This window comes from Oncorhynchus nerka, linkage group LG21 (genome assembly GCF_034236695.1).
Source record: "Oncorhynchus nerka isolate Pitt River linkage group LG21, Oner_Uvic_2.0, whole genome shotgun sequence".
NCBI lineage: Eukaryota > Metazoa > Chordata > Actinopteri > Salmoniformes > Salmonidae > Oncorhynchus > Oncorhynchus nerka.
Window position 1 is genome coordinate 22,430,953 of NC_088416.1, and position 17,224 is coordinate 22,448,176.

At 44.4% G+C, this 17,224-nt stretch overlaps 2 protein-coding genes and 1 non-coding gene across 3 annotated transcripts in view; 1 reads left to right on the forward strand and 2 right to left on the reverse strand.

Moving 5' to 3' along the window:
- The first annotated feature begins 27 nt into the window (after nt 1-27).
- Nucleotides 28-99, forward strand: trnac-gca (transfer RNA cysteine (anticodon GCA)). The gene has a single exon. It is a non-coding gene; the product is annotated as a tRNA-Cys (tRNA).
- A 2,835-nt stretch (nt 100-2,934) lies between these two features.
- On the reverse strand, nt 2,935-7,091 carry LOC115104091 (ADP-ribosylation factor-like protein 5B). Its single transcript, XM_029625296.2, has 6 exons — nt 6,754-7,091; nt 5,925-5,985; nt 5,668-5,815; nt 5,101-5,184; nt 3,225-3,376; nt 2,935-3,080 (listed from the first exon to the last, which is right to left on the reverse strand). Exons 1-6 carry the CDS (start codon nt 6,797-6,799, stop codon nt 3,032-3,034), a joined length of 540 nt encoding a protein of 179 aa, XP_029481156.1. The 5' UTR covers nt 6,800-7,091; the 3' UTR covers nt 2,935-3,031.
- A 4,662-nt stretch (nt 7,092-11,753) lies between these two features.
- LOC115104092 (voltage-dependent L-type calcium channel subunit beta-1-like) overlaps nt 11,754-17,224 on the reverse strand; it is a 34,241-nt gene continuing 28,770 nt past the window's right edge. The window contains 4 exon segments of the mRNA XM_029625298.2: nt 11,754-13,055; nt 15,274-15,459; nt 15,668-15,763; nt 15,907-16,058. Coding sequence (XP_029481158.2) covers nt 12,501-13,055; nt 15,274-15,459; nt 15,668-15,763; nt 15,907-16,058 — 989 coding nt within the window. The 3' untranslated portion in view covers nt 11,754-12,500.

A 17,224-nucleotide genomic window follows, 5' to 3' on the forward strand; every position in this document is an offset into this window, starting at 1 on the left:
GTTTTTATTTTCGTAATGAAGTGCAACGGGGGTATAGCTCAGTGGTAGAGCATTTGACTGCAGATCAAGAGGTCCCCGGTTCAAATCCGGATGCCCCCTATTTTGAAGCCGCGAAGTCGATATATAATATCACCATTGGATTGCTAACGCTTTGTTTTGGCAATTCTAAACTGGGTGGTTTGAGCCCTGATTGGATGACAGCCGTGGTATTTCCGTGTATGTGGTGTATGGCCCAAATACCACACCCTTATTGCTTAATGATAAACTGGGTGGTTTGAGCCCTGAATGCTGATTGGCTGACATATGTGGTATATTTAAGCAATAAGGCATGAGGAGGTCTGGTATATGGCCAATATACCACGGCTAAGGGCTGATCTTAGGCGTGACGTATGGCCATATACCACAAACCCCTTATGTGCCTCATTGCTATTTTAAACTGGTTACCAGCGTAATTAGAGCAGTAAAAATAAATGTTTTGTCATACCCGTGGTATACGGTCTGATTTACCATGGCTGTCAGCCAATCAGCATTCAGGGCTCAAACCACCAGTTTATAATTAAGCAATAAGGCCCGAGGGATGTGGTATATGGCTAATATACCACGGCTAAAGGCTGTTCTTACGCAACACAGTGTCTGGACACAGCCCTTAGCTGTGGTATATTGGCCATATACCACAAACTCCTAAGGTGCCTTATTGCTATTATAAACTGCTTACAAACGTAATTAGAGCAGCAAAAATACATGTTTTGTCATACCTGTAGTATACGGTCTGATATACCACGGCTGTCAGCCAATCAGCATTCAGGGCTCGAACCACCCAGTTTATAACAGACTATATACAACTGGTATGACAAAACATTTATTTTCACTGTTCTAATTACGAGGGTAAACAGTTTATAATAGCAATAAGGCACCTCGGCATCCCTACAAAATGTACATAGAAATGTGAGTTATAGACCTGTCATTTTTATTGAAAGCAAGTCTAAGAAGCCATACATCTGCACTATTTATATGCTTCCTGTTCTTAAGTTTAGTTTTTTAGGCTTTTAAGTTCGGTTTTGTACAGAAGCTTCAAACAGCTGAAAATACAACATATTCGGTTATAAAAAATATATTTCACAATGGGTTGGATGGTACAGTGATTCTCTATACTATTCATTGCTTGTTTTAGCAAAGGAAAATGTTTAGCTCCATAATTATAAAGTATGCATTAAGGTGTATGTAATAAGCATAAACAAATGTAGACATTAATAAATGCATTTCTATAGTTTCCAAAATATTTTTTACAAAGGTGGGGGAGTGCAAATATGGAAAGGTTGCTTCAAAACACAAAACAGAGCCCCCTGTCAGTCATCTAGTGCAGTGGTTCCTAACCAGGGGTACTAAGCCTATAACCAAAGGGGTACTTGAGAATATTATTTTCATTAGCTGTAATAAAATATCCCAGAAATTTGCCATAAAAAGCTTATTCCCTCACAAATTTGTTTTCATTCCTGTTGGTGAGCATTCCTCCTTTGCCAAGATAATCCATCCACCTAGACAGGTGTGGCATATCAAGAAGCTGATTAAACAGCATGATCATTACACAGGTGCACCTTGTGCTGAGGACAGTAAAAATCCACTCTAAAATGTGCAGTTTTGTCACAGGACACAATGCCACAGATGTCTCAAGTTGAGGGAGTGTGCAATTGACATGCAGGAATGTCCAACAGACCTGTTGCCAGATAATTGAATGTTCATTTCTCTACCATAAGCCGCCTCCAACATCATTTTAGAGAATTCGGCAGTACACCCAACCAGCCTAACAACTGCAGACCACGAGTTACCATGCCAGTCCAGGACCTCTACATCCGTCTTCTTCACCTGTGGGATCGTCTGAGAAGGGGGAGTGTTTATTTAAAAAGCCCTTTTGTGGGGAAAAACAAATTCTTACTGGGCCTGGCTCCCAAGTGGTTGGGCCTATGCCCTCCCATGGCTGCATCCCTGCGCAGTCATGTGAAATCCATAGATTAGGCCCTAATTAATTTATTTCAATTGACAGATTTCCTTCTATGAAGTGTAACTCAGTAAAAACTTTGAAATTGCTGCATGTTGCATTTATATTTCTGTTCAGTATATAAATCATTGGTTCAGACATTCCCAAATGATTCCATCTGTAATTCCCCTACTACAAAGAAGGCAAGCCCAGTCACAAGTTTATCAATAATAACATTTATTTGTACAAAAAATATTTTGTACACCGTAAAATACTGTATATGTATAAAAAATACACATGATTAACCTGTTTTAAAATCAGACAATACTTGTTTGTCATCTTGCTTTTTTAACAGAAGTCATGATGCTATTTTTCACTGTCAAGCAACCACCTTTTTCCTTCTTTGATATAAATACTTCCAAGTAATTTGTGCATTGATAGCTTAGAAGGCTGAGCACCAGTCTGATCCCCATTCGGTCTGGCCTCTTAACATGTGTACTGTAGCTTTCTTCAAGTCAGAGGTACAAAACTGTATGTTAAAGAAATCCAATGCAACCTCTCATTCCATCTCTGTGGAGTTCATGAGGACAGGAGGCTTAAATACTGTGATAGATGTGGGACGTAGCTTATGTGGGACATACTGTGTCACCCTCATGGAATCAGATCTGACAGGTAGGATTCTTATGTAAACATGGTGGGCATCTAGAACAGAGTCTCACACACTATAACACACACACCCATGCTAACGCAAATGCACAATGGCATACCCTGGCATGCCTAGTTGAGGTTCTGCCAGGTTCCTCCAGGCCTCCTCTATCGCGATGCAGATCTGGACCCTGGTCAGCCCTTGCAGACACAGTTAGGTCTGGGTAAGGCATGCGGGTGACAGGACAGGTCTGGGGCCAGCCCTAGGGCTCAGAGGGGCAGCGTCACAACAGATAGTGGAGGTCCTGATCTGGGCACTGTGGCTTCAGCTGCAATGTCTATGAGGTTGTGTTTGTTGGGTCAAAGGATAGCTGTCCTGGTTCCAATTGTGATGAGCCCACGGAAGGAGTTCTAACTGGCCAGGACTCGAGACCTCATCCAGTCCAGACTGGCAGGTAGTCTGGAGGAGAGGCGAAAGAGATGGAAATGGTTTTGAAAATTAAACTGTGTTTGAGTGACTTAAGGTTATTTATGATGGGAATGTTATAACACACACACACACAGAGGAGGCCTAGGTGTGTCTGTAGTTATGCAGTGTACTCACCCCTCCCCTGTGAGGGCACAGCAGGCCTGTACATGCCAGGAGTGGGCTGTGATGGAGCTGAGGGTGAGGCACTGGGAGATCTCTGCCACTGTCATAGAGTCCTTCATGTCCTGCTTGTTGGCCAGAACTAGAATCGCAGCATTCTGTAGGTCCTAAACACCAGTCAGAAGACAGGACAGGAGAGATGGGCAGGGTTAGATTCTGTAGGTACAACACACACCAGTCAGAATGGACAGGAAAGAAGAGAGAGAGGCACAGTTCTCTCTTGTTTTTATATTCAACATATTTACACGTCTGAGTGTTTCCTGTGGTAATCTACAGAATGTCACCGCGGTGACGTCTCAGATAATAGAAAAGAGCAGCGACAGCGGAACAGAAACTGAGCAGCTCAGCAGCCAATGCACTGATTCACACAGGGGAAATGTTGAAACAACCCATCATGGTTTTGCGATCAGTTTGTTTGCTCTGTTGTGGTGATACGAGTCATCTTGAAAGCATGAACACAGCTCACGAGTCAACATGTTAAAGCTACAATGTGTCACTTGTTGGGCAACCTGATCAAATTCACATAGAAACGTGAGTTACAGATCAGAAGCGAATTTATACACCAGCATCAAAAGGCTGAAAATACAATATTTTTTGTTATCAAAAATAGATTTCACAGCGGTTTGGATGGTACAACAATTTTCTACACTATACACTGCTTGTTTAATCACATCACTGAAATTAGGTGAACTATTGGAATTTTAGCAAACAGGAAATGGCGGAGTGATTTAAGCATATTGCACCTTTAAAAAACACTCTACAACAAAGCTTTCTTAGTGTCCAACAAGTTTCTCTGCCATTAACCTTGTTCTGAACACCTCCAAAACAAAGGTCATGTGGTCAGGTAAGAAGAATGCCCCTCTCCCCAAATGTGTGATTACTATCTCTGAGGGTTTAGAGCTTGAGGTAGTCACCTCATACAAGTACTTGGGAGTAAGGCTAGACGGTACACAGTCATTCTCTCAGCACATATCAAAGCTGCAGGCTGAGGTTAAATCTAGACTTGGTTTCCTTTATCGTAATCGCTCCTCTTTCACCACAGCTGCCAAACTAACACTGATTCAGAGGACCATACTACCCATGCTAGATTATGGAGACATAATTTATAGAGCGGCTAGATGTTCTTTACCATTCGGCCATCAGATTTGCCACCAATGCTCTTTATAGGACACATCACTGCGCTCTATACTCCTCTGTAAACTGGTCATCTCTGAATGCTTATTTATAAAACCCTTTTAGGCCTCACTTCCTACTATCTGAGATATCTACTGCATCCATCATCCTCCACATAAAACACCCGTTCTGCCAGTCACATTCTGTTAAAGGTCACCCAAAACACACACATCCCTGGGTCGCTCTTCTTTTCAGTTCAATGCAGCTAGCGACCGGAACGAGCTGCAATAAACACTCAAACCGGACCGTTTTATCTCAATCTCTTCATAGACTCAATCATGGACACTCTTACTGACAGTTGTGGCTGCTTCGTGTGATTTCTTGTTGTCTCTACCTTCTTGCCCTTTGTGCTGTTGTCTGTGCCCAATAATGTTTGTACCATGTTTTGTGCTGCTACCATGTTGTGTTGCTACCATGCTGTGTCTTCATGGGTTGCTACCATGCTATGTTGTTGTCTTAGGTCTCTCTTTATGTAGTGATACATCTCTCTTGTTGTGATGTGTTTTGTCCTATACTATTATTATTAGTAAATATATATTTTTAAAATCTTGCATTTGAAACTGGTCTTCAGGAAAAAAATATTTAAACAGTAAGGTTGAGCTGCCCCCACCCTTCCCATGACCCCCCCCCCCCCCAAAAAAAACCAGGTGGTTGTTACCTCATGTTCAAGCATGCGGTGAAGTTCATCTTTGTTCAGAGTTAGGCGCTCACGGTCTGTGCTGTCCACAACCAGAATAACAATCTAAAGAGAGACAAAAGAACTGAATACTCAGGCCAAAGGGGACCAACTTACTCACTTATCTGTACCCCAGGTTCTGAGTGCTCTCATCTCATCAACGTTTAACATGGCTTCAGTAACAGTCTAGTGTGTTAGAGGAATACTTAGGACAGCAGACTGATATGGTTAGTTCTGTAACAGATGATGTAATAGTGTTCCCGTGCCTTATCAATGACAACAACAATCAGCTGCCGGTTAAAGTGCAATAACTCAATGTTGGCCTGATCGTTGGACTGCTGAAAAACATCTCGTCTCCAGATGTAGCTATTCAGACAGTCTCGGAAGGAAAAGGGGAAGTTAAAGCTAAAAGTGTTTAGGCATTAGCACCTTCATCAGGGTTCTATTTCTACTCCAGCTGTAACTGGCTAGAAACCCAACACACACACACACGTGTACACACTTTCCTTCCATAGACTTTCTGCGGCACACACACCAACAGATCCGTACCTCTGTGTTGCAGTAGTAGGAGTTCCAGCTGGCTCTCAGGCTTTCCTGGCCTCCGACGTCCCACACCAGGAAGCGGGTCTTGCGTACAGAGATCTCCTCTACGTTACTGCCAATGGTGGGGGAGGTGTGGACCGCCTCTTTGGTAAGGCTGAGGGGAACAGAGTGATTGTTATGACTAAGTGGTTATACATATCATTTGCATACATGTTTGACTTTTGTGATCATGAATTATACACATCTATTTTGAGATCACTCACAATTGGTAGAGGATAGTGGTCTTCCCAGCATTGTCCAGGCCCACTATGATCACTTTGTGCTCTGTGAGAGAAGGAATGAGGAAAGTCATTTACACACTTTTACACAACCAACACACAGATTGCCACTCACAGATCTGTGACCCTAAAGCTAATCAATCGTCACCATGACAACACATCAGACTGATGGACTCTTTTTGAAGGGTCTAGCTATGGATTCAAATAGCAGATATGAAAAATATGGGCAGACATTCTTTATTATCCAAAGGGGTCAAAACCTCGCTGTGTTTGTTTGCAGTGTTACTATTAGGTAAAACAAGGACCATTTGACCCTGATAGTCAACCCCAGCGACCTCTACCCTGCCGTCATCTCATCAACGAGGTAAACAGTACTGATTGACAAAATGTTATTGGTTGCATAATATTACTCCAATTCACTACCGTTACATAGAAAACAAGATAATTACACGGGACACGTGTGCAGAACGTTGACACAGTGAACAGAACATGCAGTACGGACTAGCTCATGTCCCACAGAAATTAACCGGTTATTGGAAGGTGCCCGGTGTAGTTATGAACTTAGCTGGCTCGGCTAATTGAAGCACACCGACTTAGGCTATGTCGAAATTGTCCATTTTTTGAAACTGTCACGTTATTGAAAATCACGTCTAACAGCTTTTCTTGCGTTTTCTCATCATTTACACCCAGTCCAAAGCAGCTAATGTTAGTAAACCAAGCAAGCAGAAATTATCAGGCACTGAGTGGAGATTACTTAAGAGCAACAATAACAGCAGTAAGTTAGCTAAATGTATCCAGGCAGACAAATGATTACCTCGGTCTCCGAAGACAGTCATCAGCTTGGTAAAAAGTAGTCCCATATCCACCGGTGATGAGAATGAAGGCAACTCAAATAAGTATGAAAATATTTCCAACAAGAGCAAATCAGAAAAGCCGTTAACGTTAGCTGGCTAGCTAACACAATAGGCACCCCACAATTCGAGCTAACGTTAGCTAGCTCAATTACTGTACTGATAACTAACCCTGTGCTGTGCTTCGTTACTTTTAAGCCCAGCTACCTGGAAAACATTAGGTAACACAGTCTAGAATTATTTTATTTTTTTAACGTTCATCGACACAAACAAAACTAGATATGTGCCTATGTGTTGTCTATCGATACCAAATTGATTCTGAGATCAAAATAGGCAATGCATTCTTTTACTACGCTAGCTAGATTTTCGGGGGGTGACTGGAGCGAGTCACGGGAAAAGGCGGGGCAAAGGAATGCCTCAGCTAAAAGAGGGCGTGGCCACGCTGCTGTAGCAAAACATGACGCAAATATGACGAATGAGGACAACGCAAAAGGTATGGACACGGAAGTGCTCTATAGTTCCTCAAGCGTCATTCCAACAGGGGAATTCTACATGTTTATTAATAGTGACCAAAAGTGAAACAATGACGGTGACATCTACCTGGAATGTCCTTTCTATTCCTGTGATCGAGATTGTGTTTATCATAATCTTCAGGGCATGACTTTCCCAATTAACCTCACCCATGAGCACACACTGGGTTAATCAACGTTGTTTCCACGTCATTTCAATGAAATTACATTAAACCAACTTGGAATAGACGTTGAATTGATGTCTGTGCCCAGTGGGCAGGGTCACTAGCTGAGCCCCTTCAATCACATGAATATCCATCAAATGTTTTAAAAACGGCACTCTGCACTAATATCTTAGTCGCCCCGTAAAATACTGTGTACTTTGATCAAGCCTCATTTCAGGGGGATTTACAGGTGATATTTATTGATAGCATCAACAAGTAAAGCCATGACTGTGACATTCCCCTGGAATTCCCTTTCTATTCCTGTGAATTAGAATGTGTTTGAATAAACTTCAGGGCTTGACTTTCCCAAGTTAAAATGTTCTCTCAACACTGGTCAATAGCACAATAGAAAAATCTATATACAGTGTGTGCAAATGGAGTAAGGAGTAAGGCAAAAAAAATAGGTCACAGTAGCGAAGTAATTAAAATTGAGCAAATTAACACTGGAGTGATAAATGTGCAGATGATGATGTGCAAGTAGAAATACTGGTGTGCAAAAGAGCAAAAAAGTACATTAACACAATATGGGGATGAGGTAGGTAGTTGGATGGGCTATTTACAGATGGGCTATGTACAGCTGCAGCGATCGGTAAGCTGCTCAGATAGCTGATGCTTAAAGTTAGTGACGAGGATATGTCTCCAACTTCAGCGATTCTTGCCATTTGTTCCAGTCATTGGCAGCAGAGAACTGGAAGGAAAGGCGGCCAAAGGAGGAGTTGGCTTTGGGGATGACCAGTGAGATATACCTGCTGGAGCACGTGCTATGGGTGGGTGTTGTTATGGTGACCAGTGAGCTGAGATAAGGCGGAACTTTACCTAGCAAAGACTTATAGATGACCTGGAGCCAGCGACGAATATGTAGTGAGGGCCAGAAAAACGAGAGCATACAGGTCGCAGTGGTGGGTGGTATATGGGGCTTTGGTGACAAAACGGATGGCACTGTGATAGACTGCATCCAGTTTGCTGAGTAGAGTGTTGGAGGCTATTTTGTAAATGACATCGCCAAAGTCGATGATCAGTAGGATAGTCAGTTTTACGAGGGTATGTTTGGCAGCATGAGTGAAGGAGGCTTTGTTGCGAAATAGGAAGCCGATTCTAGATTTAATTTTGGATTGGAGATGCTTAATATGAGTCTGGAAGGAGAGTTTACAGCCAGACACCTAGGTATGTGTAGTTGTCTAAGTCAGAACCGTCCAGAGTAGTGATGCTAGTCGGGCAGGCGGGTGCGGGCAGCGATCGTTTGAAGAGCATGCATTTAGTTTTACTTGCATTTAAGAGCAATTGGAGGCAACGAAAGGAGTGTTGTATGGCAATGAAGCTCGTTTGGAGGTTTATTAACACAGTGACTTTGGGTCATGATGTGGGCATGAGGGAAAGCCTGAAAAACGATGCAACATATGATCTCAGATTCAGGAAGAGGGACCACCACACCCAAACTTCTAGATATTTAGTTAACTACTTCCTCCTATAGAACATTATATGGTTCTAACTTCCTTTTAAAAATGTCTAGAATTCAAAAATATATATATAGTTTCCTCCACAGTGTATGCATGACAGTCCAGGGCATGCCACGCGCTGCGCTGAGTCCTGCGGCTGTTGTGTTTTCAACCAGAGATGAGTCAAAAACCACAAGTTCTTAAGAAGCTTTCTTCTTTTTTCCCTTAGTAAGCGAAACAGAAACCATATTTTAAGCCACAGTTTATGTAACAAAAGGTGAACTACAGCAAGCTTCAGCTATCATATGTATTGTTATGCCATGTACCGGATGAGGTTTTCTGTTATTTGACAATGGCTTCAATCACCAATATACTTAAATTACTGTATGGTTTTGGGTTGCATTGCAAGAACTGAGTGATTGTTTAGATGAAAGTATAGCTCATTTAAATGGCAAACTAATGTATTCAGTCATACAGCCCTCTAGGTGTGGAGGATGTGCAAGTGTGTGTCCCTGATAATCATCAGTGATTATCAGCCCCCTCTGCTGTTTCGTGGACTTCAGGAAACAGCAAACGGAGCACCGCCCTAAGTTTGAAATTCCTCTGTGTACACATCACAGACAAGTTGAAATGGTCCACCCACACAGACAATGTAGTGAAGAAGGTGCAAGAGTACCTCTTCAACGTCAGGAGGCTGAAGAAATGTGGCTTGCCACCTAAAACCCTGACAAACTTTTACAGATGCACAATTGATGTTACGAGCCTCCTAACAGAGGGAGGTGCAGGAATCAGGAGCAAGAGAGCAAGAAATCCCAGTGGCGAAATAGTTTAATGAGCAGTCCCAACTCAACTACAACATGGAACAGAAAACACGCCCAAACGAGGTTGCCACTCACACAGGGAAATGAAGCGCTACACACGGAGGAGAAAGCTCTACTCCTAAACACAAGAGCAAACGGCACAACTGCCTTGCGAAAAGAAACCCTGTGGTGCAGACACGCACCCCTCAATAACGTAACACCAGAAAACAATCCCGCACAAAGACTAGCAGGCAGCGGAGGTAAATATACCCACAAAATCAACTAATAAGACACAGGTGTAAACAATACAGACAGACACAAACAAAAAGGGAAAATGGATCGATGGCAGCCTAGTAGGCCGGTGACGACGACCGCTGAGCACCGCCCGAACAGGGAGAGGAGTCGTGACACTGTATCACCGGATGGTAAGCAAGTGCACCGCCCTCAACCACAAGGCTCTCTAGAGGGTTGTGAGGTCTGCACAACACATCACCGGGGGCAAACTACCTGCCCTACAGGATACCTACAGCACCCGATGTCACAGGAAGGCCAAAAAAATCATCAAAGACAACAACCACCCGACCCACTGCCTGTTCACCCCGCTACCTGGGACCGAGAGACTGAAAAGGCCATCAGATTGTTAAACAGCCATCACTAGCACAGAGAGGCTACTGCCTACATAGACTCAAATCATTGGCCACTTTAATAAATGGATCACTAGTCACTTTAATAATGCCACTTTAATAATGTTTACATATCTTACATTACTCATCTCATATGTATATACTGTATCTTATACCATCTATTGCATCTTGCCTATGTCGCTCGGTCATCCATATATTTATATGTACATATTCTTATTCCATCCCTTTAGATTTGTGTGTATTAGGTAGTTGTTGTGGAATTGTTAGATTACTTGTTAGATATTGCTGCACTGTCAGAACTATAAGCACAAGCATTTCGCTACACTCGCATTAACCTCTGCTAAACATGTGTATGTGACCAATAAAATTTGATTTGATCAAAGGAGTGACACAATGAAATTCCCAAGCATCTTTTTTTCCTGATGAAAATTTTAATTAAAATACGAATTTATCCACAGATTAAAAATGAAAGGCAGAAAAAGCTCAATGTAGCTACAATCAGGCACCAATTATAAATGTTCTTCCATCTTTTTAACAATTGCAATAACGCAACAATAAACATTATTTACGAATCATTATTGAATATTTATTTATTTGACTGAAGAAAGGTGTGGGCAGAAGGAGCCCACCAAAAACATTTGTGGATCCTCCATTTAGTTAACTGAGTTGAAGACCATGTTGTGTACCTATCCCCGCTCCCCTTTACACTCTTCTCACTAGGGCTAAATAACTGAAGACCTTATAAAATACAAATGTCCACACTAAACGACACTAAAGTCAGTCAGAAATCAAGAAGGGAAGTGCATGGCATCTGACATTCAGACATGCTAGCTGTTTGGTTGAACATTTGAAGTGATTTACCAGGCAAAACAACTCGTATATAACTGTTAGTGTGCCCTACAACAAGTAAACGACACAAAGCTGGTGCAGAGAAAACAAGATGGTGGGTTGGCTTCAGTGCAGGGTAGTAAAGCCAAGAAGACACATACAGTAGAGACACACAGATATGAAAACAGCGAGTGTGACAAGAGTTAAGACATCCCGCCATGACAATGGTGGACGTGGCTTGGCGAAACATTCCGGCACTTGTGATTGGAGTTTTCTTGAAGTAAAGTCTGACGGTGTGAGAGACTATTAGGTAAGATATTTCATTCACGCGACGACAACTGTAGTGCGGCTTATGAACTGTACCGCATTCGAAAAGACAAATGTATACTACACGAGCGAAGCTATCACCCACAGACAGACAGTATCCCTAAGATAGCAGGAAACAGATGTGGAAAACCAGACTAGACAAAGACAGTTCTATTTAAATGCTATGGCTGAAGCCGGTTAGGGAAGAAGAAGTAGTATCTTTGGGGTGTTTCCTTTTATTCGTAACATTAAGGTAAGCGTCAAAACGAATAAAACCAATTATCTCAATAAACTATTCTTAAAGACATTTATGGCAACTTTTCCATCCAGATAGCTTTTAAGGTCTGGGTGATGAGGAATCGGAGGAGAGGGACTCAAAACGCTTAGGATCCATCCTGAAAGTGTCTGAATCCGGAAGCTGAGCCTCTGAAGCTGTGGGGATAGAGACCCTGATGCTCTGTACTGTACATGGGACATACAACCCTGTTTAAGACGACAGAGGACAGACACGACAGACTACAGCTCTATCAGCCTTCACATTCTACACTACAGAGATTGAGCCATACAGATCACAATCATAATGATAACTGTCCTCGTGCTGTCAGTTCAGTAGGATTCCGTGGTATTCATGCAGTAGTACTAACAAAAGAAACTAAAAAGAGACCAACCAAACTGCTTTTTTCTCAAAACATAAATAAATTGAATATAGCTAAAATAATTGGATGAGGTGTATGGCATCTGGCAGTTGTTTTCTTCTTTACAGCGTACTCAACAATGAGAAAAGTACCTCTTTAATAAGGGTTGTAAACAGATTAATTCATGGGCTTCTGATTGGCATGGCCCCCAAACCCACCCTCCTCTCCCCGCTAACCCCCCTAGCCCTAACCGTGAAACCCCTTTCCTCCCTCCCTCCCTTCCCCAGTCTGTCCATCAGCCTCCTAGCCCATGCGTCATGGTGTGTGTTCAGCGGATGTACACGTCCCTCCCCCAGTCCTCCTGGTTCTTGTTGCGGCCCATGTTCGCCCCGGTGTCCCCGGGTTCCTGGCAGTACCTCTCCCTTAGCTTGGCCCGGCTGTGTTGCTCAGGCTGGGCGTGGGAGGGCATGGGAGGGTGGTTGAGGTTCTCCTGATCCGGCTCGGCCCCCTCGTCTTCCCAGGAGGCCTGGCGGCCGTGGTGCTGGGCCAGGTGGAGGCGGCTGCCCCCGCCCCCTACCCCGCGGTACATCTCAGACTCCTCGTAAGGGTCGGTCTCAATGTCCATGCAAGAGTCCCCTGCTTCAGTGTAGGCCGAATCCCGACTGCCCTGCGTCTCCGAGTCAAAAGTGTCCTGCCGGGACAGGCCCCTCCCACCCCCTCCCCGGAGCTGGCCCCGCGAGGAGTGCAGGTAGGTCTGCTGCTTCTGCTGCTGCTGCTGTTGCTGCTTCCCTCCCTCACTCTGGTAGTCATGGAGACTGCCGCTGCCACCGCACTCCGAACGAGGCCCTTCCCGCTTCTGTTCTCCGTGCACCAGGTATGGCCCCTGCAGCGAGCCACGCCCACACCACACGACACGCCATGCAGAGACACAGTGAGACAGACAGAACAAGGCCCAGGCAGTGGTTTAGTCAACAGGGTTAGGACAGGTTAGGGTGCAGTTAGATCAAAAACAGGATATGAGTAATGTCAGACAGTCAGTTCACAATGCAACACAAATAGAGGTTCACAGTATAACAATAAATGTATTTATGCGGTACTTAAAGCACACGGCTATTGCATTGTTATTGCATTGAAATCATTACTTGGTCAAAGTGACATTATTTGTTGTATTTAATACATGCACGCAGACTCTTTTCCATAGACTACAGAAATGTGTTCATTCATCACCTGTAAGAGAAACAGCCATGCAGTCATTAGGCAAGCAAAACACCATGATCAGCTCCTGGCTGCAAAACCAACAGTGCCCTCATCTGGCTGATATTTCACAGCAGCTACAATGATGTTTCAACTAATTGTGATATCTCTTTTTCATTCACAAGCATGTTCCTCATCCTAAGTAGTAAGTATTACATTCTGTTTAAACTCAGCACAATTAACAAGACACTTTTTAGAGTTGGGTCGAGCCAACATTTGGCTGATCCTTGCTAATGACTTTTGAATAGGCCGAGCTTAAAGTCACACCCATTGACAGTAAAACAATAACTGAACAAAATCTCCTCCGTCTGAACGAATTCTAATGAATCTATACAGCCGCCATTGTCTTATGTCAGATCGCAATACTCGTAGGCGACGCTCGGCCCTCCACCGAGACAGATCAGTGCAGGCGGAATCGACACGCTGTGTCTGACGTAAGGCAATGTACAGCCAGCCGCACCATATCAAATACGACCTATTGTATCAGAGCAAGCACGGTTCATAATAGTGCAGTTATGTCTAACTGAACACGATGCAAACAATTCTGTGGGTATAACTCATTGATATATGGAAGCAGCTCGGACACTTTTACAAGGTCTTGGACTATGACAGTCATGAGTCATGCTGTATGTATTTGGCTGAAGCCAGTGGCTGATTGTAGATGAGACCCAGATGATCATTTTTCTGCTGGTTAGAGTTTCCTGTGTGAATTAATGAAATAGGACATTCCTATTAGTCATGGCCCACATCACTTCACACACGCGCGAGCTCACACATATGCACGCTCACACGCACACAGCCCATCCCTGCCACGCCACACAAATCAGAAAACTAGAAATGATGCCACAACAACAAGGCACACATTGGCCAAGCCGCCGAGATGACTCGCTCCTTTTCATGGACGGTGCCATGGAAACACGGAGAAGGGAAGTAAACTGGACACCGTTTCCCCGACGATAAAGGAGTGCTGAAGAAAGGAGGTCAGGCAGGGAGCCCCGAGGTTGGGTAAGGGGCACACAATTTTCTCTACCAATTACAGTAAACAGGGAATAGGCAGCAGACCAGAGACAGAGGTACTTCACTGACTGATGGATGGATGATGGAGGATTTTCACTTCTTCCAATAACTGCCCCCGTCAATTCATTTCACAACTTCAATGTGATTGTGTGTGTGTGTTATTCTCACTGAAAACCCAGTGCTGGTGTGGTCTGGATCCAGTGTCCTGCCCATATAAACTCTCCTTTGCTAATTTTGCTGTGTGTGTTGCTCTAAGATACTGTGTCATTTGCAGAGAGGTTTTCTTGAAGAGGACGGAAGCTCTCTGTTTGTCCTCTCGGTGTTTGTGTGTGGGTGTTTTCTAAAGCAGAAGGATTTTTACAGTAATGTGTGGGGCCTATATTGTTCCGAGTACTCTGATGTGTGTGTGTGTTTGTAAGTGTGTGTGTGAGAATATGAATGTCTGTGTAAGTGTGTGTATGTGCTATTGAGTTGGATCCAGTGTGATGGACCCAGAATACTCTCCAGTAAACAGCCTCCTCCCTCTCTCCATGTACGTGGTGTTCCTCTACACAGTATTATGAATGAGAACGGGGTCGAAACATAATGTGATTAGGTTCTTTCCTTCTTTTCAGGTCAAGGGGAGGGATGGAGAGAGGGAGGATGGGGGGAAGGTATATCTGGAGTGCAGGCTTGGTGCAGGTTTGGAAGGGGGTATTGCTCCCCCTGAGCCCCCCCCCCACAGCTGGCCTTTAGAGGGCATGCTCTGCCACCTTCCCGTGCTCGGCCCCGGGGCCATCCAGGCCGGGCCAGAACTCCAGGTTGCGGCGCAGGGAGGTGAGCACCTGTACCTGCAGGTTGGAGACGGGCTCTGGGGAGGCGGCCAGGGCGGCCGTGGCCATTGTGCGGTTGAGGAGGGGGTTGGGGGGGTTACTGCTGGGGGGGTGCGTGGCCTTCCAGTAGGCCTCCAGGTAGTCAGCCAGATGCTCACAGGCGTCCTCCAGCTGGTTCTCATCCAGGATGATGTCAAACAGCTCCTACATACAACACAGAGGGACATGATGTTAGTGTCTCACCTTTCAACTTCAGAGATTCAGCCAACTACCTAAAAGGGCATTCATTTCAATGTTAAGCCAATGCCATTGTTCAGACTGGTCATTGTGAATGAATTTGTTCAGGGCAAACAGCATGTAAGAAGATGTGCCTTTCGGGCCACAGAATCCAAGGTCACAGACAGACACTCACAGGGGGGCACTGGGCCAGCTTGTCTGCTGCCACCATCTGCACGTTCAGGTGTTTGGCCTGGGACTTCCCCCGGGATTTAATGAGCCTCTGGAGGACCTGAAGGGAAACAGGCAACAACATACCGCTGGTCACTGACAGAGATGTCACATCTACAGACATTTCAGTCACATACATGCCATCTCAGTAGGACGTGATAGAGGAAGTCAATCGACCACAAAGTCATTCCGCTCAGAGGGTACCTTCGGTGAGGCTATTTTGATGTAGACGATGATAGGAGCCAGGGAGGTCTTAGCCAGCTGAGAGGGGTGGTTAATGGTGTCTGCGTCTAGGGCAACCAGCTGCAGGGTGCGGGCCAGCTCAAAGATACGCTCAATTTCACTCTGCACCTCCGCTATATGTGGTAGAGAACAACATGGAAATGCAATAAGTAACAGGGTGTAGTAGGTGTCTGAACACACAGAGTATACAACTTGAATTGGTGGTCAAATCCCAATTCTGTCCACATTTAAATCCCTTCTGGAGGAGACAGGAGATCAGTGGGACTATTGCCACTTTGCTAACTCATATTTCACACACTTACCATTTTTTTTTTTTTAAAGAAGAAAAAACAGGACACACACAAGCACATGCAAACGTGGCATGTTAACACTGTATCATGCATGTCAACATTTTGGCAAAAGGTTTGGTGTGCATGTGAAACACAACCCATCGTACTAGATGGTCCATTTACACACCGTTAAATGGAACATTTGGGGGGCGTTCTCATTCTGTTGCCACATTCCAACGAGCAGTGACTGATGTTTTGCACTGGTAAAATGTGATCTCTCTCTGACACGGGTTTTTATTTCGACTCACACTCGGGGACGGAAGGAGGCGTGTGAGAATGAGATGCCTCCTGGCAGCACTTGATGTACTGTTCTGAACACATCCATGAATACAATAAATCGCAAAGTGATGAAGTGTAACTACATTCGCTGTTAGAGCCGTCGGGCATTGCAAACGTATTAGTCTGTTTGGATGTTCCGGGCTTTGTACACTCTCGTTCTCCTTTTGGGTACGTATGGGAGGGAAGGGGGGGGTTGTTCCAGCCACAATGACATAACAGGGGACAGGTAATCCGCAGGGGGCCTGCGGGCTGCAGACGGTCTCCCTCCGAAGGGCTGAGGTAGAAAGGGAATTAAACCTGCAGGCGGAAGGCAGCGACCAGAGGCTCCACATAGAGATAAGGGAAATGAACTTGACCTAAAATGATGAAAACCTAACAACCTGTCCTAGTTTCTATTAACCTGCAAATGTCCTCTATTTACACTGCATCTCTGTGAAGAATGTGTTTCCCTGTATCAGAGATTGGTAGTAAACAATGATGTATGGTATATAAACTCGTGAATATATGAACGTCTAATTGTGTATGCGTACAGGCTCTTTGTAAGTAAAGTGTTATTACATGTTGCTTTATAGTAGGGTCCCTGATTCTGGGACACAGGGTGGGAGGCAATGGAGGATGGAGGGGGGAGTATCAGTTTCCCCTGTACACTCATCCCTGACTACAGTTGTCCC